We start from the raw sequence: 27002 nt of genomic DNA, 5'->3' as shown, positions 1-27002 counted from the left end.
CTAACATTTTGATTGCAAATGCATACTGAGTGGACATTTAAACCCAAGTCAGAATGCTGTTGGAATATATTTCTTTTGGGGAGCCTGGCAGTATTTCGTATCTAGTCTGCTGAGATCTTTAGGATTGAATGTTTGATCAGTTTGAATATCTTGATCAGCTGAACACTTGAAAAAATAGTGCTGTTTTTTTGGATTAGAATTAACTTTCACAGACCTCTTATAAGACTGTTAATATGTACTGATTAAATACAGTAAATAGGAGAGAAGCAAGTGTGAACTGCTAGGTAGAATGAAGTGCTCATCAATTTAACCATCCCTGTTGTGGGATATAAGTGCTGAGCCATGGACGCATAAAGAGCTTCATAACTGTCACCCTCAAGAAATCCTGTTGCTTGAAGAACTGAGGTCACTTTGATTAGAGATTTTTTTTTTTGCTATGCCTCTAGATAACAAAGTAATAAAATGATAACCAAGAACAACTTTATACCTGATTCTACAAATGTTATTTTAACTTGTGGATTAGTTTTGCATTGTTCATGAGTAATGAAGCTTTTCTTTGTACACATTTACAAAATTTCAAGGTGGGTTATTCCATGTACATATATTAGTGAGCAGCTGGTAGCCAGAGCTGCTGCATTAGCTGAAGCCTGAGCCCCACTGCCCTGGGCTGAAGCTGATGCCTGAGCAACTTAGTTCTGTGGGGCCACCTCATGGCATGGGGCCCTAGGCAGTTGCCCTGCTTGCTACACCATAATGCCTTCCTTGGCTTTTAATTTACTGGATATGCAGAAAGAGTTGTTGTGGCACAGGTGGGCTGTGGAGTTTTTATAGCATTACTGGGGAACCTCAGAAAGAAAAAGATTGAGAACCCCTGCAATAGATCTTATTTGCTTAATCTATTGTTTTGTTTGTGAGATCACTAGACTCTTTTCAAGATCTTCCCACTCTGTCTTCTGTGTTCCCCATCTGTCATTTTGTGAAATAGTGCTAGCCCATGTAGCCTCCTCTTCATAGAATATATAAGGTTTCTATCTTGCCTTGGCTATGAATTCCTTTAGGAGACAAAATATGTTGTCACATGAAACCCCAGGTCTTTTCTGGGGTAGGTTTGGGAATTCCTAAGGTGGCATGTTGATCTGGTTTGATAATGTAGCATTGTCTTTAATTATGCATTAATAGTTGTCTGTGTGAGGGTTATACAATTTGCTTGTCAATCTTACTGGAAGTTTTGAATTTTTGCTCATGATTTGTGGATGTTCAACTTTTATTCCATAATCTAATCATGGTCTGGAACATTGTGCACTAGTTTAGATCGCTTTATAAAAGCATTCTGTAATCAACAGCAGATTCTCAATGGTAGAATCACAGTTTGCATGGACAGTGTGAGCTGTTTCTCTGTATTACAAAATTAAGAGCAAAGTGAATCAACACATCTGATTCTGAGGCCATGGCTACACTCACACTTTACAGCGCTGCAACTTTCGCACTCAGGGATGTGAAAAAACACCCCCCTGAGCGCTGCAAGATACAGCGCTATAAAGCGTCAGTGTAATCAGGGCGGCAGCGCTGGGAGCGCGGCTCCCAGCACTGCACCCTACACCCGTAAAGGATGTGGTTTACATGCAGCGCTGGGAGAGCTCTCTCCCAGTGCTGCCGCTCTGACTACACTCACACTTCAAAGCGCTGCCAGGGCAGCGCTTTGAAATCCCAAATATAGCCATACTCTGAGAGAACTGCAGCCCATATGTCTCGTAGTTGCACATGACTAGATTTGTTTATATGGGCCTTCATCACTATGCCCACAAAAGTGTGAAGGGAAAAAATAACTTGTAGTTTTCCTACAGTATTGTCACTCCAGGTTATGCCACCTCCATAAAGCGGGCTTTGTGAAGTTGATGCAACTTTCTTTAGAATTTCCTGCATTTTAGAAGAAGAGAACAGTATCAAGCCAAGTTCTGAGGACATACTCATCTGGAGCTTTAGTTTTCTCTTCACAAGCAGAAATGAAAGGTTTAAAGGTTTGTGTACAATTTGTGCTGCTTGGTGTTGAAGGAGCAAGTTCTGAGAGCTACAGTAGCAGTTTGACTCTTTCTGTATAGGCTCTAGGATGTAGTTTTAAATAAGCACAAGTGCAAATTGTAATAAAAGGGATAGGACATCTGACAAAAAGAACTATCAGATTACTCTTACAGTAAGCAAGCCAACTTTTCTGTTACTATGCATTTGTTATAGGCACATGCTTTTTAGCAACAGAATGTTCCACAGTTTGTAGATAAGCCCCAATTCTGCATTGATAACTATGTACTTCTGTTGACATCAGTGGGGCTTTGCAAGGATGCTCACATAGTTCCTAAAAGTTGTATTGGGGTCTTAGGTTATAACAAATTGCTTTGGAGATCAAATGGACTGTTTTGTTTCTGTTCTGAGAGCAGAATAGGGAAGCTAGCCATCTGTCTTCTGTGGTATGTTCAGAGATGTTCTTTTTGTGGGCAACCTGTAAAACTAATTAGTGTAAATGTTTATATATCAGGGTTTGTATTACATCCTAGAGTATCCATTCAAGTTTCTGTTGTGCTAGCCTTGCCAGCTACTTCACCTTGCTTGGTTCAGATATCAATAAAAACAATGTAGCTTGCCCTATAATGTACTTAGTTTCATCTTTGCTAACTTGTCCACTAGAGTGAACCCTTCCTATAACTTGCACCTCTTTTCATCATCAGTGGAGGTATGCTATTGATTTCAGCACATGGAACCAGGTTGTAACAGTAGCCATTCCACTGCTAAATTCTATGTCTAGGTAGGCTAACTTGATCACTTTAGAACTAAATATCTGTTCTAGTAAGGAAAACAGTATTTTCACTACCAGAAACACCATAAAATTTGGCCAAATAAAAAGTACTCTGCTGGCTACTAATCTTTTTAGACATGCCTTTGAATTGCAGCAATGCTATGGAGTAAAATTATTTTGTAAATTAGTATAGTCAAACTTTATTTATTTGTGTATCCTGTGACTTACATGCATAGAATTAATTTATTTCCAGTTTTCATGGTGTTCTAATAAAGACTTTAGTGTTAATAAATTATAATTAGTGTAAAGTAATCACATATGAACAAATTTAAAAAAACTAGAATATACTGGGATTTTTTTTCACTTGCAACTGAAATGCTCAAAATCAAGTAGCTGGTAATTGGTCTAGTCACTAGTGGAAATTACTGAGATTCTAATGAAGATACAGAAAACACAAAAAGCATGCTGCTAAGGTACAAATTAAGGAAATAAAGCCATTTTAAATTCATTTGATCTTGGCTTACAACTAAAGTGACATTTCATAAGTTCAGCCAAAATGGGTTGCTTTTAAAAAGACCAGTGTATGGGTAACTTGAATTCAGAAGCATTTCTGATCTCGTGTTGAATCTTGATACCTTGTGCGTATGCATATTGATAGTGTCTTTAATTACGTGAGCACATTGTATTTTTTTCTTTAACATATGGTTATTGTTTGTAGCTTTCTAGGTATTTTAAAAATAAAACTGAATAAACAAATTCCGTCGTGTGGCATCATATTGATGTCTACATGATTCTTCATGAGAGTTCGGACTTTTAGATCTACTGCACAGATCTCTGTTGTTTGAACTCAAGAGTAACTGATGGTGGTAGGTTGTAATCCTCTATATCAATGGGTCTCAACCTTTTGTACTGGCGACCCCTTTCACATCACAAGCCTCTGAGTGCGACCTCTCTAATAAATTACACACTGTTTAATATATTTAACTTCATTATAAATGCCGGAGGCAAGCAGGGTTTAGAGTGGAGATTGACAGCTCATGACCCCCTGAGAGGTCACGACCCCCAGTTTGAGAACCCCTGCTCTATATGGACTACCAGTAGAAGGCAGTGGGACACTTTGTCAGTGGATTTCACAGGAATCTTGGGTTGCATACCAGGCATTGGAGGTGTGTGTGTGCTCTAGCGGGAACAGACTTTTTTGTTCATTACCCCAAGTTTCACCCCTTCTGCCCCATGCCGTCCAAACTGTTGCTGTCCTGTCTTTTACCAACCTTTGCCTCTTTGTTCCAGTCCTGTTCGCCTCACCTAATCATTCCCAGTCTATTTGCCCAGCAAGTTCTAGTCTCACCCTCTGGCTCTTAATTACCGAAGAGACAGTCGTCTTGCTCTGTTTTAGCGTGTAGCCTCACCTTGGCCTGCAGCAGCCCAGAACCACAAGTGCAGGGAAAGTTCTGCTCAAACTTTGTGGAATCAAGCTGCAAAGTTTTATCAAGTCAACTGATTTGCAAACTGCAATTTTTGAATTTTTTTTTTTTTAAATCTTGGATTTGTGGCTGATCAAAGCATAGAGGCAAAACTTATTTTTCCTAAGCCTTGTTCTCAGAAATTTTGACTGATTTTTTTCCCATAAAAATTAGCCTGAGGCAGACACCTGGTATAGAAAAAATTCAGCCCAAATGCTTTGGCAAAATTTTAAGAACCAAAGATAGTCTTACAGTGAGCAATGTCTGGCACTCTTAAGTGGTAATACAAGCCTCACCTGTAATATTCATTGCCTTTATATAATAGCACTTGATTTGGTGTCTGAAGCACATTTATATAGGAAGTGGCCTAGTTTTAAAAGTTGTGAAGTAGGTTTAGTAAGTATATTGAACATCTGTTGCAAAGTGTGTAATCCCTTTCAAAAGCAGTATGCTATTCTTTATCAACTGTACAGTAATGGTTTCCCTGAAATTCTGTTTCTTAGCATCAGAATAACTTGATTTTATTGTGTGGCACAATGACACAGCAGAAAAACAATTAAAAAAAAAAAGCCATATTCCTTTAACCTTCAGACATGAAATGTAACTATGTTTATTACTCTTTCCCCAGCCCAGTGTATTAATTGTAAGCTACAAGGAACTATCAAAACCAGCTTCTCAGTTTGGACCCTATAAGCAAGCAGAATGGAAGCCTGACAGCACCATGATTGCTGTTTCAGTAAGTAGAGAATTGTTTTCTTTGAAATTGTGATGTTTGTGTGTATGTGAGAGAGAGTGTATATATCAATCTAAACTAATGCCAAAAGGCCTTCTGTGCCATAGGTAACAAGTCCCATGTAAAGACCAACTATGCAAACCATAATCAATATTGATCATTGGTACAGCACCCAGTTCTCGTGCATGATATGCATAATAAAAACTTAAAGGAAAGCTAGTTTTGAATTTTGCACAGAAGAGTGTTGTGGATGTTCATTTGTATTACAGTAGTGCTTAAAGGCCCCAGTCAGGAATCTATGCCTCTTGGTCCTAGGCATTTTAGAGACTTGAAGTACAAAGACGGTCCCTGCCCCAGAGTCTACAAACAAGACTTAATAGATGGGTCACACAAACAGGTGGGGAGAGGGTGAAGGAGGAGGAGGTAACAATGTTTAAAAAAAAAAATCTTGCTTGGTAAGTAGTAGCCCTGGCTTTTCAGCTGTATAGACATCACAATATAAGTGAATCTTAGAGGATAAAGTAATAGTTTTTATGGATATTTTGGGGGAGGTTTTTCCTATGCATAGAGAATGGCATGAGAATGAGCAATGGAGCATTTTGAGAGGGAAGCTGAGTGATGGGTAATAAACACTGGAGCAAAGGCAGCTTTCAACATTATGACTTCATGCTGCATAGCTACTAAATCAGATTGATTTCCTGAAGAAGCTTAAAGACAAGAAGCTTGTATCTTATGAATGGAAAAGCCCAGTAGGAAGAAGCTGGGAGTGTGATCAAGCAAATTGCTAGGAAAACTATCTTAACAGCAGCATATTGAATGGATTTGAAGAGGCAAGGTTGCAGCAATAAAGACTAGAGTAGATTTCAGTAGTCAAGATGTAAGATGAGTTTTGGTAGTGTGAAGAGGAGGAACGCTGGATCTTAACTGTATAGGAAGAAACCTCAAGACTTGGATATGGCATGGATGTACGGGTCTAAAGAGAAGGCCAAATTGAAGGTGATATCTAGATTATGGACCTGAGTGACTGAGAAGATGTGTGTGGGAATCAGAACTGGAAGGGACCTCGAAAGGTCATTTAGTCCAGTCCCTTGCACTCAAGGCTGGACTTGGTATTACAGAGGAAGGTTTGAGAAGGATGGTGCTCATGAGTTCAGTTTTGGCCATGTTGAGTTTTATCACTTGACATGCATGAGATGTTAAAAACTAGTGAAGTAGTAGTTCAGATGGTATGTAGAGGTACATTTTTGGATCATCAGCATAAAGTTGCCTGAAGTTGTACATGTGTGAGGTTATCCAGTGACAATGTATAAGGGCACAAAAGAAGGAGCCCAGGTTTAGTTCTGTAGGATCCCCACCAAAAGTTGGAGATGAGGAGGACCCACTGAAGAACGATTAGAGAAGAGAGGTTGAAGTCACAAAAGCCAAGGGAGGACAAGACTTCAAGAAGATAAATATTTGAGGTGTGGATTGGGATAGAAAGGAAACTGGGAGAGAACTCCAGAGTCACCAGTCCTATATGGAAAGAGATTCTCTTCCTCTCCAATTTTTGTATCGGGACAGTGAGTTCTGGTTTTGCTGTTCTCAGCCGTGTTGCTTGTATGTCTCAGCTGCGGTGAGACACAAAATAAATAGATTTTCAGATGGTTGGAAGGCTTTAAGTACTGGAAGCTTAGCTGTTCATCAGATATACTGCATCTGAACCACACACACAAATATGTTAGATATAAATTCTTCAAATATAAATTGTCTTTAGCATTTTCATTAGTGATTGCCCTTCTATATTAAAAACATCTCTGTAAGATTCTTTAGTAGAAACTCATCAAATATTGTACAAATCTGATTGTTTACAATGTGGCCATTTTTGCTTTCTTTAGTAATTCCTGTGTTTGTCTATGTACTATGGTAGCATTACAAAACTGTCAAGAAAATCTACTCTCTGAAGGCTGTTATGGAATTTTATTTACTTAGCAAAAACATTATTCTCCCAGAGTGACTGGCCAAGTAGAACTTTACAATAATGTTATGTAGCATTCTTCTAGCTTCACCACTAGAGAGAGAAGGATTTTTAGTTCATCTGTATTATAGCATTACCAAGTTAATATCAATGCTTTACAGTAATTTCAGCATTTTAAACTGTCACTGTATGCAAGGGGCATCTTATTCATACCTAGGGAGGCATGAATCATTATGTTGAATTATTTATTATAGGGTGAACTTCTTGTAAATCTTATTTTTCTCAAATTTTAATTGTGAACTGAGGATTGCAATAAGATGATGTATTAAGTTATTGCCATTTAGTTTTGTACAACTTTTAAATTATGGCTTCGTGGACTGGGTGGGTACTTCTGGAAATCAGGTGAATAGCCAGGAATCATTTGATTAAATCCATCTTTTGTGCTTCTTTCTCTGCTGGAGTCTTTCCTGGACTTTACTAAATTATAAGTGTCTGATAAATTGCTATAATGCTGTTCAGACTCCTTAAAAAACACTGTTTTAACCTGTGGACCTCTTGTGAGTAAAAATACAAACTCGTTCAATAAAATATGCACAGTAAACGTTTATCCCTTGAGCTTTTTTTCCCTGTGTGTATTATGGCAGAGTTTGAACCTAAGGGCTTTACTTTACTGGCCACCTCTATTCCAAGGCAGCACATTAGTGAGTGGTCTTGCAGAAGTGTAACAGCAGAATTTGGCCCAGTGACACTCCCAGGGAGTGTCTGAGCAATGTGTCAGGGAAGAGTCTGTGTTCATCAGATGATGTACATGCTCACATTTGTACCTAAAACGGATATCAGGTGTTAAGATGAAGTGCATATGCTACAGGTCATGTATTAATACCTGAAGTGTGTGTTCTTACACAAACCACGGTCTTCCAAAATCACTTCAGTTTCAAACTGCCAAATGAGTTGCTACAATTAGGATTGAAAAAGCTAGTTTCATGAATGTTTAAATTAAGCTAAACTGCTTAAATATTTTGCATAATATTAACACACACATTTTTGGGGTGTTGAAAAGTGTTAGGACACATTTGACATGAGATTGATGTGCTGTTTTGTGAACCAGAGTTGATTTTTAATAATTTTCTGGATAAGTTACAGTACTCTAGAATGTTTTTGTAGGACAGTGCTTAATATATTGCTGATGCAAGGTGGTGAAAATTCTGAACTCCCATGTCTTCAACACCGAGTTCATGTGAGTTTCAGTTTCATAAACTAAAATAACCTACATTCAGAATGAAGTTCAAACTGTTGTTGAAAGGTGCAGCTTCAGAGGATTAATTATTTTCCTTCTCAAGAAAAGGGATAGCACTAGCTCTCAATTAGACAGCCAGGGCTATTTACATTCTTGAATTGGAAGATAAATTTATTGACCTAATAATATACAAAATTCCTTGTGGGGAAAAAATAAAGATGTGTGCCCTTGTTCATCTTCTTAACAAGGGAGCACTTGACTGCATGTACTGAGTTTTACTGTTCCCCAGATGACCAAAGTGATGTCAAATGCAGAAATTAATTGAAATTACAATAGATAGCAAAAACTACTTCTCTAGGGACATTATTGTTGCTTGTATCTATAGTGTGTGCAAAACTCTTCCATTTCATCTTACTGTTACCTTCCCCTTCCTTTTTTGACCCTGCCTCAGACTGAGCGCTAGGCTGAATCAGGGCTAGGAACAAATGTTTGTAGGGTGTCTAGATTAACATTTATAATCATGTTAACTCTGTTCAATTGCCAGTCAATTACATTGTTAGAACAGGACCAAGAAGATTTAGTCTAGATCAGGGGTTCTCAAACGTCATTGCACTGTGATCCCGTTCTGGCAACAAAAATTACTATATGACCCCAGGACAGGGGACCAAAGCCTGAGCCCATCCAAGTCCTGCCGCCCCGGGCGAACGGGGACAAAGCCAAAGCCTGAGCCCCTCCGCCCCAGGCGGGTGGGCCAAAGCCTGAGCCCCACTGTCCCAGGCGAGAAGCTTCGGCCCCGGTCCCCAGCAAGTCTAATACCTGCCCTGGTGACCCCATTAAAATGGGGTTGTGACCCACTTTGGGGTCCTGATGCACAGTTTGAGAGCAGCTGGTATGGATGAAACCAGAATATCAAATGTATTTCTAGTCCTTCTCCTTTTCCTATACTTCCTCTGCTTCTGCCTGTCTTCCACGAGTCCTCTAATATGTTTTTCTGTTCAGGACTCAATTCCCAGCATATGCAGTGGGATTCTGCTGTTAATAAAAAGCTATAGGAACCGAGTTAACTAGTCTCATGCTGTCAAAGGGAAAGCATATGGATGAATCCTTTGCAATACAGCGAATACGCTCCTGGATTTATAAGCATAATTATCTCAGATCTCTCAAAGCAAGGAAGGTGGATGTCCTGGCAGTCTATTGACAGAGTGACCAGGACACTGGGGAGCTGTAGAATGTGGCAGTTTATTATTTCAATGTATTTCAGTGTAAAACTATCCTACCTAATGTAAAGTAATTGCGCAGTTGAATGATTATAGTGATCTTGCAACAAACTTGTAATAAAATGTTCAGTTCCTTTATTCTAGTAGCTTCATTGATGGCATTTGATGTGCAGTTCAGAAGTAAACCTAAGGATAGCAGCTTGTACTGAGGATGGAATTCAAGAAGGCCTTTTGTGTGTTAATGTCAGTAGGAAGATACTTTACAGTATTGTTTTACTTTTCCTATCTGGATAGGATTCATATGAGTTTAAATATTTGAACAGGTGCTAAGCAATGGAAAAAACTTATGTAGATGTTAGAATTAGATGCATGTTAAGTTTCTGTACTATGTATTGTGCAGTGAAGTTAATTTTGTTGCACAGTGCCTGGAAATAAATGGAAACTTAACTCTCTCAAGGTCAGAGTGGCACATTTTTTTGTCATCTCGAAGGAAGAAAGGTATTTGCCTTGAAGAATCCTGTTTTTTTTTATATTCTTATTTTTTAGTTTGAAGCTGAAACTAAAATTGAATATATTAAAAAGCATTAAGATTTTGGTGCAAAAACTCTATTTAAGCTGATGAAATAAGCAAACAAGCATGTTTCCCTTTTGGTTCCTTAGCTGAAAAACAGGAAACCAGCTCTGGAAAGAAATTTGAAACCTTTCATATTTCTTTACTTCTTGCCTTCAGTCTTTTTTTCCTTCGAGTGCATGCCCATCCAGTTTTAAAACGAATGAGACATAGTTTAGTTTAAATGCATTTGCCCACTTTTCTAGATGCTGCTGCTAAATATTTGGTAAGAAACTGCTGGCTGGCTGACTTGGGACCTTCTTGGTCATCTGCCTCTGCTGTATTTATGCAGGCATTGTATGAATTCTTAGTCTTAACTGTACCTGTTAACGACTGGATAAACATTCGTCTGCTAGTTTAATAAAATAAAGTTTGAAACTACTTCTGTCATACTGAAAGGCAGATTTGTTTGAATTATAGTGGTATGGTATGCCTAAACCCATTGCCCCCTCTTTCCCAGTCTCAGAGGTGCTGAGGATATGCTACTCTAGTGTTTACTGCAGCAGCTTTACTGCACAATTTTGTGGGCACTTCGGGCCCGATTTTTAAAGCTATTTGGATGTTAAAGATTGAGATAGGCACCTAGTGCGATTTTCATTTAAATGAATAGGAGTTAGGGATCTAAGCACTTTCGAAAATCCCACTAGGTGCCTAACTACCTTTTTAAACATCAGGCCCATACTCCTACAGTCTGAACTCTAATCTCCTTATTTAAGGAGGAGAATACCTACCAGTGGTATGCTTTTCATATTGTCTTTTACTGTACAAGTAATCCATATGGTGGATTTTAAGGAGTAGTATGGATTTTTAGCAGAAATGCATCTTGATTTCAGGGTTGTTCAGTATAACTTTCTTGTGTAACATTTTGCATATCATTGGCTGATGTAAGGTTAATTGAAGCATCTTGTTTATGATCAACCATATTTTGTCTTAAGTAGCACATGCATAGTGTGGTAATCACTCTGTTGAAACTGGTGTATGAAATTAAGGATTTTTTTACTGGATTTTCTACTTAGTTTGTAAAATGTTTGAGACTTCTATAATGTTTTTTATTGGAATTCCTGTAAGTTTTACGTATATACACACACAGATACAACATTAGTAAAAGCTGCAGCATCTATCTCTTTCAGACCGCAAATGGATACATCTTATTTTTTGATATTCCATCCTCAAGGGACAAGTATCTTTATGAGCCTGTGTATCCCAAGTAAGTAGTCTAAACTTTATTATTTGCGGTGTACAATACAGTAAATAGTTTTACTTATGTTGAATATACTTCTGTGCAAAGAACTTCTTTTAAAAATGTTACAAAACTAGATTCATATAATGCAAAAATGTCTTCAGAGGTATTTTAATGATCACTGAAAACAATTCCTAAAAATTTTGAAGGGCTGTTTAGTGGAGAAGTGATATATACTTGATGGAACCCTTGGGTTTTCGATGCATAGGTAAGATGCTCAGTTTTGCCACCAGAAGAGCTCTGCAGCTTACAGCAATAAAATGTTCTAATTTAAAAACTGATTGTTTTTAATCGTTCAGTTTCAAGAAACCTAATGATATAAGCCTCAGTTCTTAGTTTTGTCCAGTGGAACAAACCGTGCCTGAAAGAAACCTCAGCATATAATTGTGTACATTTCTGCCAAAAAATTAACTGTTTTAAACGTCTTTAAACAGGTTTGAAAGTAAGTCATGTTACTGTACATAACGTATTTTTAATGTTTTGTATTTATACTGCCAGTGAAATATGCTGAACTTTTAACAATGCACTTTAATGTTACTAAAAGGTTTGGTACAGAAGCTGAAGATAACATTTATCCCTACAGCTTTAAATGTAATGTAGGCAGAATCTGTAGTCTCTTAAATCATAAACTGGCTAAGACAATAGAGTGATAATTGAGTGGTGAGAGGCTTTTTACATATGTGAAAAATGACACTTCCTTAAAACTCTGAGCTTTGGTTCCCTATTGATTCTGAAGAAAGAGAACATACATACTTGAGGCCTCTTGACTCCATAGCCACAAAATTTGCCATGGATTACCCCTTCTTCCCCCCTACTCTAGAATCCAAGATTCCATTTTAAAACATTTAGCCTTCATGGTTTTGCTCAAACCTTGGTTAAATTGGTTTTTTTGTTCAAAAGTGGGTGAAATGTGGCAGGATGTCTTATCTTAATCTGTAATCTTATTAGATAAAATCCTTTCTTTAATTGTTCTGCAATTTTAAAAAATATTCTGATATAAAGTGAGATTATGTACTCACATCTTTTTTATACAATTTCAAGGTTCTGATGAGATCACAGAAGTTTTATATCAATAGACCATTTCTACCATAAAATGAAGTGGCAATATATAAATAAAACTAATGTGAATTAATAGTTTTGATGAGACAGTGTTCACCTCTGGACGCTTCTGAGGTGCACTGGGCAAGCTAAATAGTTCAGTATGACAGTGAGTAGAAAGTGTGGAAGGGAGCTTTGGAGCATCATTGACCAGCATTGCCATCATAATAATCACTGCTGCCTGCTGAGACCATCTGCGCTACTTGGCTTCTTTTCTCTTGATCATATGGTGTTCTGGTCAGGCCAAATAAAGAGAGGGCACCTGATGAAATTACTGTTTTGATGACTGTCTTGAGCAACTCCTGAGATTTGAATCTGAGGGCAAGTCTACACTACTGCACTGTGTCGGCATAGCTGCACCCGTGCAGCCGTGCTGCTGTAGTGCATCTGATGAAGACGCGCAATGCTGATGAGAGAGCACTCTCCCATCAGCATAATTATTCCACCTCCACGAGAGGCAGAAGCTATGTCTGCAGAGGAGCATCTCCCACTGACATAGCAGTCTGGAGAGAGCTTAGTCGATGTAACTTACGTCAATCGGGGAGGTGTCTTTTTCACACCCCTGAGCAACGTAAGTTACATCGACTTAAGTGGTAGTGTAGACCAGCCCTATGATGCCTACTGCTGCACTTTCCCCTAGTTCAGTGGTCCCTAAACTTTTTATCTCACACCCTCCCTCACCCCTGTCTGCCTCCCATCCCCGAGTCGGGGTCAGGACCATGGCTTCAGGATGTGGGACTGTGGTCAAGGGTAAGGGAGCCGAGGCTGGGGCCACAGCTGGGGGGTGGGGGCCAGGAGCAGAGCTGGATGGTGCTGCCTCCCCACCCCCTGTGCGGTCTGGCCTGCGCCCCAGCCATGTCCCCCTGAATGTTCCTTTGTGCCCCACAGTTTGGGGACCTCTGCCCTAGTAGCAATACCACTTGTACAGCTGTCAAGCCCAGGCTGTTTCCCTTAAGACTGTATAAATAGAGGCAATAATGAAGATTTGTTTAAAATGTACATAATAATTAAATGTAAGCATATGTTATACCGTAAGAGATGTATGAAACATTTCCCAGCTCTTCATTTTAAACCTCAGCAAGTGCTGTTCTTTTTTCCTCACCTTTATTTACTCCAGCTTTGGTTCTATAGACAGCAACTGATTTTTTGAGTTGTGCATCCTGTGTTGTGGCAGCATGTTTCATTTCAGGAGTGATTTATCTCTTTCAAATAACCCAGGTTAAAAAACAGAATAGATATTATATTTTTGGGGGTCAATTTTAGACACAGATTTGGAGTTTTCACTTTGATTCTCCTTCTGTAGTTTTCTGTCCCTCTAATGATATATCCTGTTTCGTAACCTCATTTGATGAAAGCCTGGTTGCTTGTTTCTGCCTGGTTCAACCTTCTGCCAAAGGTGGCATGGCTTTGTTTTGAATTGATTCCATTTCAAGTAACCGGCTGTCTTGTTTTGCCCACTTCTGTCATCCTTACTTTACTAATAGCAGCTCTTTATAAGAAGTAAAGCTGATGGTGTGATGTTTATATATGTACTCATATAATTTCATAAATTTGGTATCTAGAATCTTGTCTGTAATAGCAGAAGCAAATGAGAAATGTTGTCTTTGTTTGGACCTCTGTCTGTGCTTTGACCAAATGTGAGTTTAGCTATGAAGTTTTAAATCATGGATATCTTTACAAATTTAGCTTTGTAAATATTAGATCTTCACAACATCCAATCTAAAGATTGAACTGCAGCTGTCTTACCTCCTGCTAAGGCGGGGAGGAGAGATGTTGAATCAGACTGCAGCTTGAATAAACCCTTCTCTTATACCACTGTGTGGGCCTTGAAAAGCTCTTGCTTAGATCCTTACCCAAAATGATTTAGGGACCTGATATTTCTTGTGTGACACAAGCATAAGAGCCTTTTTTTTAAAAGGGCCCTGTAAGTCACAAAAGACAGGTTAAATATTTGTGTGTCCCTTGGCTAACATCTTAGTTTTAGATTCAAATTCTGTTTTGAGATTTTTTTTTCTTCTACTTCCTCGTGGGCGCCTTATCTACCTGAATGCTGCTTAGGTATGTCGCAGACTAGAGCAGCTAACAGCATTTTAGCCATTGATAGGAAGTATCCTCTGCTTACTATTCCACTGAAGATCCATCATGACTGGCAGAGGGGAGGGAATTGTTATAAGGATGCTGAGGAGTACTCCTAAACTTTGTGGTTGCTGGGTGTGGATGTGGGTGGTGGCAGAGATGGCATGGAGTTGTGGGAGCTCAGCCACTAATATGCTGGTACTACAGCTTTTAGAAAGGGAGTGATGTAAACATCTGACTTCTTCCTCAGTAGCACCAAGAGGTTTCTCTGCCCCATTATACCCTACCTGTGGGAAGGAGTCTACAGAAGTCTCACCCCTGAAGGAAGATGCAGGGTCTGTTGTAGTTGGAATGAAATTGACATTTGACTACTCTAATAATGTATTGCAATTCACTTGTAAGATTTTAGAAAGTATTGTAGGTGGGAATTAAATGGAGATCCACTCTATGATGATGATTCTTTGGTGGTAGAATGATTTTGGAAGCTGTTCTAAAAGTATTTTTAAACTTCTATGGCCTTTTCAGTTTTGAATGCAACATGGAGACCAGGTGTTTGCCTTTTTTCAGACACTCAAGAAATTGGACTGATGTGCAGTATGATCAGTGCCAGTAAGAAAAGGAGCAGAGCTGCGAGTATGTTAAATGATTTCCAAATGAATTTTTGCTTGGTTGAGTGAAAAGTTTACCATGTGGTGCATGTATCAGCCCTTCAGACAGCCCTTTATCAGATATAAAGAATAAAGCTGAATTTATATTTACTTTCATGACTAATTATGTATTTTCCTAGTTTACTATTTATACCCCATTGATAAACGTCAGGTTTATGTAGTTAACATGCATTCCCTTTTTATAAAACAGATCAGGAAGCTCCACACTAGCAAGATCCAAGCAAATTTATTTTACACTTATTTTATTGCCAGAAAAATGGAATGAAACAGCTCAAAATGCTGAGAGCACATACTTTTTGAAGTGTATATAAATATACTGAAGGGGCATTGTATCTTGTATACATTACATGAGACTGATCAGGAATTGAGGCTGTGTGCTCTGTTTTGTCTTGTTGGGATTTATTTTTAAACATGTCTGTTCTAGTAAAGCTAAAGCCTGAGGGACAATTTGTTTAAAGATACAGTATGTGGTAGACTCTTTAAAATCAGCTGTTCTAGCCAAGCTCTTAGTGACTATTTAATAATCTTAGGTCTTGTCTACACTGCAGACCTATACAGTATTGGTATAGCTACTTTGTTCAGGGTGTGTGAAATCCATACCCCTCTGTCACATAGTTATATCAGCATAAATCCCCTTTGTAGACAGCGCTATGTTGACAGGAGGACGTCTCCCACTCCCATATCTATATCAGATGGATTAACTACACTGACGGGAGAGCTCTCCAGGTGCCTGGATAAGCGCATCCCATATCTTTAAAAATGCAATTGAATACACTTGGAGAATTAGGAAAATTACGGATTCTGTAACTTTATATATTCCACCAAGTCTAACCTTTTTTAAAAAAAACTTCTCTCAGTTGAGTAGATACAACCTTTATAAATTGATATTAACTGCTACATGGTAGCCAAGCTTTACAGAAAACTGGGTCCAAACAGATAACATCTCCTAAAGCACAGTGTTCTCATTAAAGTATTAATTTCTGTGTCTTTGCCCAGACTGAAGACTGAGTTTAATCTATCAAGTTCTGCTATTGAGGTGCTCTTACTTCTCTACTCAATTTTTTCCCATTATGGGTTTTTTACACCAAAATTTCCTAGGCAGACTTTTCTTGAGAATATTGCCTCTACTGAAAGGAGCTTTTGGGCTTAATTGCTTCATCTCCATATTTCCTTTTAATTTGTTGGCCTTCTTCTTTGGAGGTGTGAATATTGAGTTGTGAGTATTGGAATGGTGTTGAATTATTAACATCGAGGGGAACACACAGTTTTGTAGACAAATTATAATCATTCTCTCAGGCACTGCATGCAAATACAGGAAAAAGTCTACTTATTAAGTGAGCATGGGAGGCTTTACAGATCCTTTTCTCTGGGAACTGAATTCTTGTTGGTCTCAACTTAGGTAAATAAAATGAAAGAAAATGCTGGTGTCATCAGATGTACACTGGAATGGCTGGAAAACCAAGTAGATGAACACCAAGGAAGTGCGTATCAAATTGCTAACTACTGATCACAGTGTGGTACTTAAAGTTTCTCTTCATAAAAGCTTTATTTTTGAGGGGAAACTATTTTATAAGGAATATAGCATGGAAACTGTCCTGTAGGGTTAAATGTAAGAAACATTCCTGGGGTTGGGAGGAGGGACCAGTCTTAGGGAGCTCACTTTGAAGCAAGAAATTGGGATTCTTACACGCGTGCGCGCTCTCTCTCTTTAAAGGTATCTTGAGAACAGAGCTCCCATGAATGGGGGTAGAAAGCTCTTCCGCCACCACCTCATCTCTCTCTGTCACACACTCACCCACCATGAGAAGAACTTGGGCAGAGTCACAGACTGCAGAGAGCAAGTGTATCTCTGAAGAGGCTAAGTGTGCCTGGCTAAGATTGGATGGAATTTTGGGGAGAAAGAATTGGTTGGTCTCAGCTTAGACTCTGACCACTGAGGGTTTTTCCCCGTGTGCCATGGCATGTTTGTGAAACCCCTGTAATTCTTGAAGTTCATCTGTGGGCTACTATTGGCTTCTTAGTTTTTGTTCTTTTTTGGTACAGTTGCCACTTGCAACATCTGGGACTTGTAGTTTATTTTAATAACCAAGAGCAGGATTTATTGATTTGCTTTTGAAAGGAGATTTTACTTCATAAGAGAATCCAAAGGTCCTAATCTTCCTCCTGTGCAAGAGGATCCTTGTTTTTAAAATGTGTGTTTGGACCTTTGCCCAAGTCATTAGTGGCTACATACTGCCAGTGATCCATATGTTATGCTCTCGTTAATGTCTGGAAGTTTCTTGTGTAGATTAAGGGCAGGAAATTTCTTTAGCTGCTTTGGCACATAGGGTTAAATGACTCTGATCCATGGAAGCCGATTGTCCTTACCTCTTATATTATTAAGAAGATCTAAAATCTTCAGCTGACTGTGTCAGGTAAGCTTGTCTTTGGCAGTGGCAGATTGGAAAGATTTGGCAGCCCTTTGAGGGGTTTTGTTGTTCAAATAAATGTGTTTACAACTGGCTTACAATGATACTGACAAATCCAACTTCCAGGTGCTTTCTACCAGACTTTTAAGATACAAAGTGGGACCCAGGTAATTAGTTGAAAGATGACATTCTGGATTATTGATTCTATATTTGTCAAATATTGTCAAGATGGAATTAATATTAAGATTCAAATAACTTTCTAACCTGACAGTGATAGTCTGGCAAATGGGTATGTTGAGATTAAGCATGTTTAGTTGTAGTTAGAACAGAGTTTTACCAGGTTGAATACTGTGATCCTCTCAAACAATACTACTTATAACACTGGAGTGTATAGTGGCTACTTTCAACTCTGTAGTGCAAAGCCAATCAGTGTAAAAAGTATCAAGGATTATGGGATACTAGCTGTGTCCTGTATTTCACTCTGTCGCAGAGCACATCACTATTGGATATTTCAACATTTTCATGAAAATGAGCATTATTATGCAGCTCAGACAAATTAAAAATTTAAACAGCTCTTGTAGAAACTTAACTTAGATGTAATCAGAGCCGTTTGTTGGGGGATGATGGAAGGTATATGTGGCCTGAGGTTGTAGTGGAACCTGGTAGTGAGGAGGGAACCCTGCTCTTCCTCCTTAGAATCATAGAAATGTAGGGCTGGATGGGACCTTCAGGAGTCATCAAGCACAGCCCCTGTGCTGAGGCAGGACCAAGTAAGGCTAGACCATCCCTATCAAGTGTTCATCCAACCTGTTCTTCAATGCCTGCATTGGAATAACTTGTTCAGGAACTCTGTGGCAGAACTGGGAATTGAACCCACATCTCCTGAATCCTAGGCTAGTTCCTTAACCATGTGGATGTCGTCGTCCTCCTTAGAGCTGCTTCCCGAGTCAGGGCATTAAAGATCTCCTACCCAGAAATGAACTGATTTCTGTCATGAAAGAGACATTCTGCTCTTTTTGTTGAGGGGTGTGTATATGTGGCAGTAGTTGAGGGAGGCACTTGTAAAACCATCTGTTGCATTAATACCTAGGCACCACCTGAGAAGTAACCAGAGTCATTGCTGTTTAACTTTTTTCTCCCCACTTCCTCCAGATACTCAGGGCTATGTTCTTCTGAATTTCTTATTTCCTGTGTGATGGGTTCCCTCCGGGGTGCCACCTGGAACTGGGGTACCACTGACCCTTCTGACCCACCAGTCTGGGCTTCCTCTCACACTGTGCTGCTGCAGACATCCTCCTGGTATTACACTTCACCAGCATACACAGGTAGGGACACACCCAGCTGCAGTTACATGAAGATTCTCTGACCAGCCAGTACTTGAGAAACAACAGTAGAGAGGCTACAGCCAAAATAATCACCAGCTTCCCAGCCTAGGCCCCCGGGGCAGTACCATCCTGCCAGTTTGCCACCTCAATATGGAGAGGAATATGCAACAGCCTTTGCCCCTTGAGCTACGATTTCCCATGCATTTCACTCAAACTCACTGATTTAGAGAAAACAAAAACAAGTTTATTAACTACAAAAGAAAAATTTTGAGTGATAGCAAACAGATCAAAGCAGATTATCTAGTAAAAAACAAAAATGCAAACTAAGCGTAACAATCTCTCACCGTAACTGATGATTCAAGCGGACTGCAGATTCTTAAGGCACAAACTACATTTGGTTTGCAGCTTGGAATCCCCAGGTGTTTCGTACACAGGCTAGAAATCCCTTTATCCTGGGTCTAGCACTTAGCTCAGTTTAGTCTTTGTTCCTCAGGTGCTTCCAGGAGACTTCTTGTGTAGGGAGTGTTCTTCACCAGATGAAGTCATTCCCCGCCTTATATAGCTTTTGCATATGGCGGGAATCCTTTGTTTCAAAGCTTGGTTCCCAGACCAGTATGTGGAAAAATACTGACATCCCAAGATGGAGTCCAGCATCATGTGGTCTCATCACATGTCCTTGTAGAGTAATAGCAGCCATTACTCACAGGCTGTTTGGAGTGTTCTCAGGAAGACTCATCACCAGGTGGGAGATAAGCTTCTCCTAAGGCCTACTATTTTTTCCTAATGGCCCATTGCCCTGAATAGTCCCTTCCCAGCCCGCCAAGTCACACATTTATACCTAAAGTCACTCTTTAAAATTGGGACTTGGGTCTAAGTCACCTGTACACCTGAAAATTTTACCCACTGCCACTATCTTTTTTTTAGTAAGATTAAATGTATAGAGATTGTTACCTTTATCATTAAGTTTTCTGTGATTTAGTAGGATAAGCTTAATGTTATCAGAGGTTTGATTTTTATACTCTAGAATATCAGCATCTGCATCAAAGGAATGAAATGGTATATAGTTATTTGAGTATTACATAACTTTTATCAAAGCACTTTTGGTGAGAAATAAGCTTGACACTGTACTAGACTTGTCATGGTATAATTCCCCACTCTGAACCTTAGCGTCCAAAAGATGGGGTACCAGCGTGAATTCCTCTAAGCTCAATTACCAGCTTAGTACTTGTAGCACTGCCACCAACCAGGAATTCCAGTGCCTGGTACACTCTGGTCCCCCCAAAACCTTGCCCAGGGACCCCCAAGACCCAAACCCTCTGGATCTTAACACAAGGAAAGTAAACCCTTTCCCCCCGTTGCCTCTCCCAGGTTTCCCCTCCCTGGGTTACCCTGGAAGATTACTGTGATTCAAACTCCTTGAATCTTAAACAGAAGAAAATTCACCTTCCCCCCCTCCTTCTCAGTCCCCCTCCCAGACTCTCCCTGAGAGAGACAGTAATCCTAACACAGAGAGAAATTAACCTTTCTCTCCCCCTTCCCTCCTTTCTCCCTACCAGTTCCCTGGTGAATCCAGACCCCGTCCCCTGGGGTCTCACGCCAGGAAAAAAAAAAAATCAGGTTCTTAAACAAGAAAAGCTTTTAATTAAAGAAAGAAAAAACAGTAAAAATTATCTTTGTAAATTTAAAATGGAATAGGTACAGGGTCTTTCTGCTATAGACACTGGGAATACCCTCCCAGCCTAAGTATTCAAGTACAAATTAAAATCCTTTCAGCAAAATACAAATTTGAACTCCTTCCAGCCAAATACACATTTGCAAATAAAGAAAACAAACATAAGCCTAACTCACCTTATCACCTAGTACTTACTATTTTGAATCTATAAGAACCTGTATCAGGGAGATTGGAGAGAAACCTGGTTACTGGTCTGGTCACTCTCAGAACCCAGAGAGAACAACCACCAAAAACTAGCAGCACACACAAACACTTCCCTCCCTCAAGATTTGAAAGTATCCTGTCCCCTGATTGGTCCTCTGGTCAGGTGACAGCCAGACTCACTGATCTTGTTAACCCTTTACAGGCAAAAGAGACATGAAGTACTTCTATTAACTCTTAACTCTCCATTTATGACAAGACTGATTTAGCTATATGGTTCAGATAAGTAGCTGTTCTTCATTGACCAGTTTTATACTATATATGAAACTAAATCTAGGCTAGTTACACCTTCCTTTTTTGGCAACAAAGGAGTTCTATTAGGACAGTATTACTAGCACATAAGTCTAAAGTTTATGCATATTAGTCTATGAAACTCTAGTTGCCTGAGCTTGCTAGGCCATACACTCAACTTGATGGCATTTGTTTGTATGCAGTGTGAGATCTTTTGAATATAATATATAATCAATCCAAAACTTTCAGGGAATGTTCTTGGCATCCTTGGCTAGCACCCCACTGATTTGGAAATCAGATTACCAAAAGATTGAAAATGGGGAACACGTGGAGCTCCTGCCATCTGTTTATCACAGCTGGAGTGTCAAGCACCTTCTCAGTTGGCTGTACATCAAACAACTGACTGAAATACCTGTTAACACAGTCCCCTAAATGCGCCTGCAGCATTTCTGCGGATGCTCGACCACCGCCATGGTCCTTCATCTGGTGCCCGCCAGACAAAAAAGGTTGGGGACCACTGCATTAACACCTTCCAGCATGATACTGCCCCTATCTCATCTCTACTTATCCTCCCAGTAGAGTTTAATATGTTGAAATCCTGAATGAATTTAGGTAAGGTGGGAGGGGGATAGGGTTGTGCCCACAGTCCTGGCATGGGGGTGGGAATGTGGAACCCTAGTAAGGAAACACACAGAACTCCTGGCAAGGAGAGATTGAGACCCCCTGGTATAGGGAGAGAAGAGAAGCCAGCCTGTTTCATGGGGAAAAAGTAACAGGTGGCAGGCAGAGCCCTTTCCATGAGGAGTAAATGGGGACACACGCAAACCCCTGCCATGGGAGGGGAAATGGGAGCACACAAAGCCCCTCATGTGGGAAATAGAACTCTTTTATGGGGGAGGGGAAAGTGGGGGCTCAGAGCCCTTGCCACGAGGGGGGGAAGGGAGGGCATGGAAATATAGGTGCACGCAGAGCCACTGGCATGGGCAGAGAATACAGGACCCTGGTATGGGTGGGACACAGAAACCCAGGAATGGGGCATGAAGGAGCAGGTGGGGGAGTTACAGGGAGGTCCCCAAAATAAAGGGAAGTGGGAGAGTGGCTCCTAGGGATCTTGTGGAGTGGAATGGAGAAATACAGGGAACCCTTGGTATGTGCAGTGAGCTTGGCCTATGGAAGCTAGAAGTAAACAAACTAGTTGTCTCAGTATTTGATGCTGAAATATACTTGTTTGTACATTTCCCTCAATCTACAGTAAAATCCAGTTAATAGTGATTCAGGATTACAGGTGGCATCCTGTGGCAGCTACCTAGTCTAGAAAAGACTCTGCTAAGAATTCACTTTAAAAGCTTTCAGCCATAGTTTTGCTGTATTGTGGACTGGGTACCATTCAGTTAAAATGGCTTTTGTGAAAATTAAGTCTGGAGAGTGACCTAGTTTGGAATTGTTTCAACTGGATTTAACTTGTTTTATTGCTTTTATACAGTTGAGGCCAAACCGTTTTCAGAACCCTTTATAGAAAACATGCTAGATAATGAAGTGTCAGTGAAGGCTCACTTTTCTAATGTAAACACATCAATGAAAACTGCATTAAAATGTGCCTTATATAATACTTATGCTTGATCTGTGCTGACTAGACACTGACTAAACTGTAGGCATGAACCATGTTTAAACATTTAATCTAAAATGGTTTAATTTGTCAGTGCAGCCAGGATCTGTCTTACATTCTTTCCAAAGGGAATGAACAGTCAGGTTATCATCAAGTGATCCATGCCCTGTCACCCAATCCCAGCTTCTGGCAAACAGAGGCTAGGGACACCATTCCTGCCCATCCTGGCTAATAGCCATTGATGGACTTGCTTCCATTAATCTATCTAGCTCCCTTTTGACCCCCGTTATAGTATTGGCCTTCACAACACCCTCTGGCAAAGAGTTCCAGAGATTGACAGTGCATTGCATGAAAAAATACTTCCTTGTGTTTGTTTTAAACCTGCTATCTATTAATTTCGTTTGGTGGCCCCTTGTTCTTGTATTATGAGAAGGAGTAAATAACACTTCCTTATTTACTTTCTCTATACCACTCATGATTTTATAGATCTCTATCATATCCCCCCTTATTCGCCTCTCTGCCAAGCTGAAAAGTCCCAGGCTTATTAATCTCTCCTCATACGGAAGCCATTCTATACCCCTAATCATTTTTGTTGCCGTTTTCTGAACCTTTTCCGATTCCAATATATCTTTTTTTGAGGTGCGGCAACCACATCTGCACGCAGTATTCAAAGTGTGTACCATGGATTTATATAGAGGCAATATGATATTTTCTGTCTTATTGTCGTCATTATTGGCTCCAGCCTCTGTGGACCAAGAGTGATTTGACAGTTATGGAATTTAAATTGTTAAAACGTTTATCTTTCACTTGTTTCACTGCCTTCTGACATCTGGATCTGCCTGTATGCAACGCATGCACTCTGTGCATTTTCTGGTTGACAGCACCTCTCCCAGCTTTCCTAAAAAGGAATCTGTCCATTATGTGTGAGGTAGTTTTAAAATAATAAATTTCATGCAGTTTCTAATAGTTCCCTTCACATGCCTGTAAACTATAAATGATACTTGGACAATAAGCTCCCTCTTGGACACCACTCTGTGTTCATCCTTACTGATACAAGCACCATTATATTTCTAAAATGCTGTGTAGTACTGCTTGTGTTGTTCAAATTATTAATTCTTCAACTAAGGTATAAATTCATAAACATTTGAGACCAATCCCAAAATGAAGTTCTCCAGAAACGCCAGAGAAGACCACACTTATTTTTTCTTAATATTTGTAAGCTGAAAATAACTGAGTAAAAGGGGACTTTTATGGTGGGATGGCTCAGGCAGACCCTTTCAGGCCTGTCTCAGATTACAAAGAAGCAAAAAATACACAAATCCAATTAAAAAAAAATCTTTGTAGCTCATTTTTATGGGACCCTTGGGTAGTTTCTGCTGCAGGCAATTGTAACCTCTATATAATGCCTTCCCCATGGCACAATACTTGATGTTGGTTAGTTAATAATGGCACTATTTAATGTTCAATAATTTGTAAATATCAAGTAAACCACAAAAGTGTCCCGGCAAGGTGAAGATGCCAGGGCTGATTAAGGCTGGAAAGGTGGTATATTTCTGTAGTAAGGTGGACTAAAGAAGAAGTAGGAGATTGATGCAACAAGCTTTTGGATGTTTGTTACACATTACCCATCTCTCTTCAGTAGAAAAGGAATCACTGTATTGGTGTTTGCATCTTCATTTAAAGAAAAAATATCTTTTACATACTGGACTTACGGGGATTCCTGGGAACAGCTTGCTAACATTTTAGCAACACCAAATTGAAAGAAAGGTTAGTATGCTTTCTCTGCCTCTGTTGGAATTTACCTCTTTTCTGGATACCGCTTAATCATTTCTGGTGGCATTAACTTATCACAGGGCTCATTTTAAAAATACTTGTGAAGGATGAATTATTTTGTCTTTGGAATGGAGCAGGTGTATCAAATGCTCCTTCACTTCCCACTCAAAATTGTACAAGTTTGTCACTGTGCTATACTAGTCTGCTCAGCATATTCTTTAGGAACAGAATGCAAACATTTCCAGTGAAGTGGAACTCAGTATATTTGCCCAGTGCTGCTGCTGCCTTTGACTAAAACTGAGCATTTTTTGTTGAAATAAGAAAACCCATTCTCTTCATCCCTGCATAAGTTTTTATGATGAAAGCCATTGACTTCAGTGGGAATGGTATCTCATGCTTCCTCTCATACCTCTTTCCCTGCTTATATGCAAGTAAAACTCTTAATTTTCCAAGTCCTGTAACAAATTTCTGTGTGTGTTTGTTCAGATTTTCTGCCCTTGTTTACAGGATATACCTGCATTTGGAAACAAAATGGAAACCAATGTATTAGTCTGGGGAGGACAGTGTTGCTCACTTACAAGAAGGAATGGGGTTGGAGATAGGAAAACATGAAGACAAGTGAGAGATTTTTGGAGAGAAGAGGTTCAGCAGTTAAGTGGGAATTATTTTTAAACAATTTAGTCAAGTTAGTCTTCTCACTTAAAATATGAGTGTCATAATTTGGAAGATGCTTCTCTTAGCTCTATAATAACCATATAGTACTCATGATCTTAGCTGTGCAGTGAAATAGGTGCATCATAGGTGACATGAGATTGACTTATAATTAAAATATCTTTAAGTAATTATTCTGTGGTCTGAAATCTTATCAAGATAAGAATTTGTGCCTCTTTGATTCTTTATGATGTATTAAAGAAGGCCTGAAAGTTGCAGTCCCCTTCCACCATTCTTATATTTTACCATAGAAATATAAGGGACATAAAATTTTGTCTTCCTGATTTTTCCGAAGGCCTTCCTTGAATCACAGGGATGTAATGGGAGTAGTCTTAGGTCTTCGTTTTAACGATCAGGAATGAGGCTGAGGTGTTAATGCCTATTTTTCCTTCAGCCTTCAATAAAAGGGTTAATTGTGAGCGGATGTTTAACAGGCTTAGCATCAATAACAAGGGGAAAGGAACACAAGCCAGAATAGGGAAAGAACAAGCTAAATAATATTTAGATGAGTTATATTCATTCAAGTTGACAGGGCTTGACAAAATTCATCCAGGTACTTAAAGTACTAGTTGGAGCAGTCTCAGAACCAGTAACAAGTATCTTTAGGAACTCATGGAGGACTGGAGAGGGGCAAATGCAATACTTATCTTTAGAAGGAGGAACAAAGAGGACCCAGGGAATTTGGTTAGCCTAAATTTGATACCTGGAAAGATATCGGAACAAATTATTAAACAATCCATATGTAAAAGTTCTTAAAGGATAGTAGGTGACACATAATAGCAACATAAATTGGTCAAGAATAAATCATGTCATACCACCTAATTTCCTTTTTTTGACAGGGATGGGGGGAAGCGGTAGACATGATATATCTTGATTTTTAGTAAGGTTTTTTGACACGATCCCACATGAAATTCTGATATTCAAACAAGGGAAATGTGATCTAAATGGAATTACTATAAGATGGGTGCACAGCTGGTTGAAAATCCATACTTAGAGTAGTTATCAGTGACTTGCTGTCAGACTGGGAGGATGTATCTAATGGGGTCCCTAAGGAGTCTGTCCTGGTTCCAATACTGGTCAGTATTTTCATTAATGGAGTGGAGAGTATGCTCATAAAATTTGAAGAGGACACCAAACAAAATCAGAGGTTTTAAATAGTGAATAAAACCCAATTTTATCTCTTAGGTTGCTCTTTCATGGCATCTGACATAATTCTGCCAGGCCTTAAGTCATCCAGGGCACTAGTCAAGATGTGAATTCCCAATGGAGAGGAAGAAATGGAGAAACCATTTGGGCCTTCTGCTTACCCTGTAAAGAAGCAAAAAACCAAAATAAACAAAAAAAACCTATTAACCTATTTCTTCAGCAAGGGTTTTTTCCCTGTACATTTTAATGCAAGTAGAGTTCTGCAGAAAATGTGTCATAAGTTCATAGACATCAAGTTCTTTAGCTTTTGGAAAATGTTTTCATCCCTCTTAAGTGCTTGTATGAAATCACTGTAGTTACTTAGAATTTTGAATAGAAATGCAGTAGCTGCTGATGTGGCAACACAGAAACATTCCTTCCTGCTTCTGTCAGCAACATGCATTCATGGTTTAAAGGTCAAAGTGATTTAAATAGTAAAACCGACTCATGAAAATGTCTGTCATTTCTGAATGCAGTATAACTTCTGAATTTTAATACACCTTCTTAAACCGCTTTCGTATTACATAAGAAAGAGTGTTTATCTTTTAAATCAGAGAATCTGACATGTAAGAATCAATGAACAGAGAAAGTTAACTTAAAACAAAAATATTTTTGTTGAATTCATCAAACTGTGATGTGTCTGTCCCTTCATGTTGTTTGGACAATAGGAAATACATTCTATTTGCAAAATTATAGTCAGCAGTTAATGAGCAGTAATTAGGGGTGAATAGAACAGTGGAATTAGT

At 39.3% G+C, this 27002-nt stretch overlaps 1 protein-coding gene across 3 annotated transcripts in view; it reads left to right on the top strand.

The window, feature by feature from the left end:
• The window catches only part of RIC1 (RIC1 homolog, RAB6A GEF complex partner 1), an 87023-nt gene that overhangs the window by 8968 nt on the left and 51053 nt on the right, over positions 1 to 27002 (top strand). For 2 of the 3 annotated variants that reach the window (XM_050945583.1, XM_050945582.1), the window contains exons 2-3: positions 4880 to 4987; positions 11133 to 11209. In XM_050945583.1, the coding sequence (XP_050801540.1) occupies positions 4880 to 4987; positions 11133 to 11209 (185 nt within the window). Of the gene's footprint in view, positions 1 to 4879; positions 4988 to 11132; positions 11210 to 14983; positions 15050 to 27002 lie in introns of those variants that run through there. The other variant, XM_050945584.1, reaches the window with a different exon arrangement.

The sequence above is a fragment of the Gopherus flavomarginatus genome, chromosome 3 (assembly GCF_025201925.1).
Source record: "Gopherus flavomarginatus isolate rGopFla2 chromosome 3, rGopFla2.mat.asm, whole genome shotgun sequence".
Taxonomy (NCBI): domain Eukaryota; kingdom Metazoa; phylum Chordata; order Testudines; family Testudinidae; genus Gopherus; species Gopherus flavomarginatus.
This window is presented reverse-complemented; position numbering and strand designations above follow the sequence as displayed.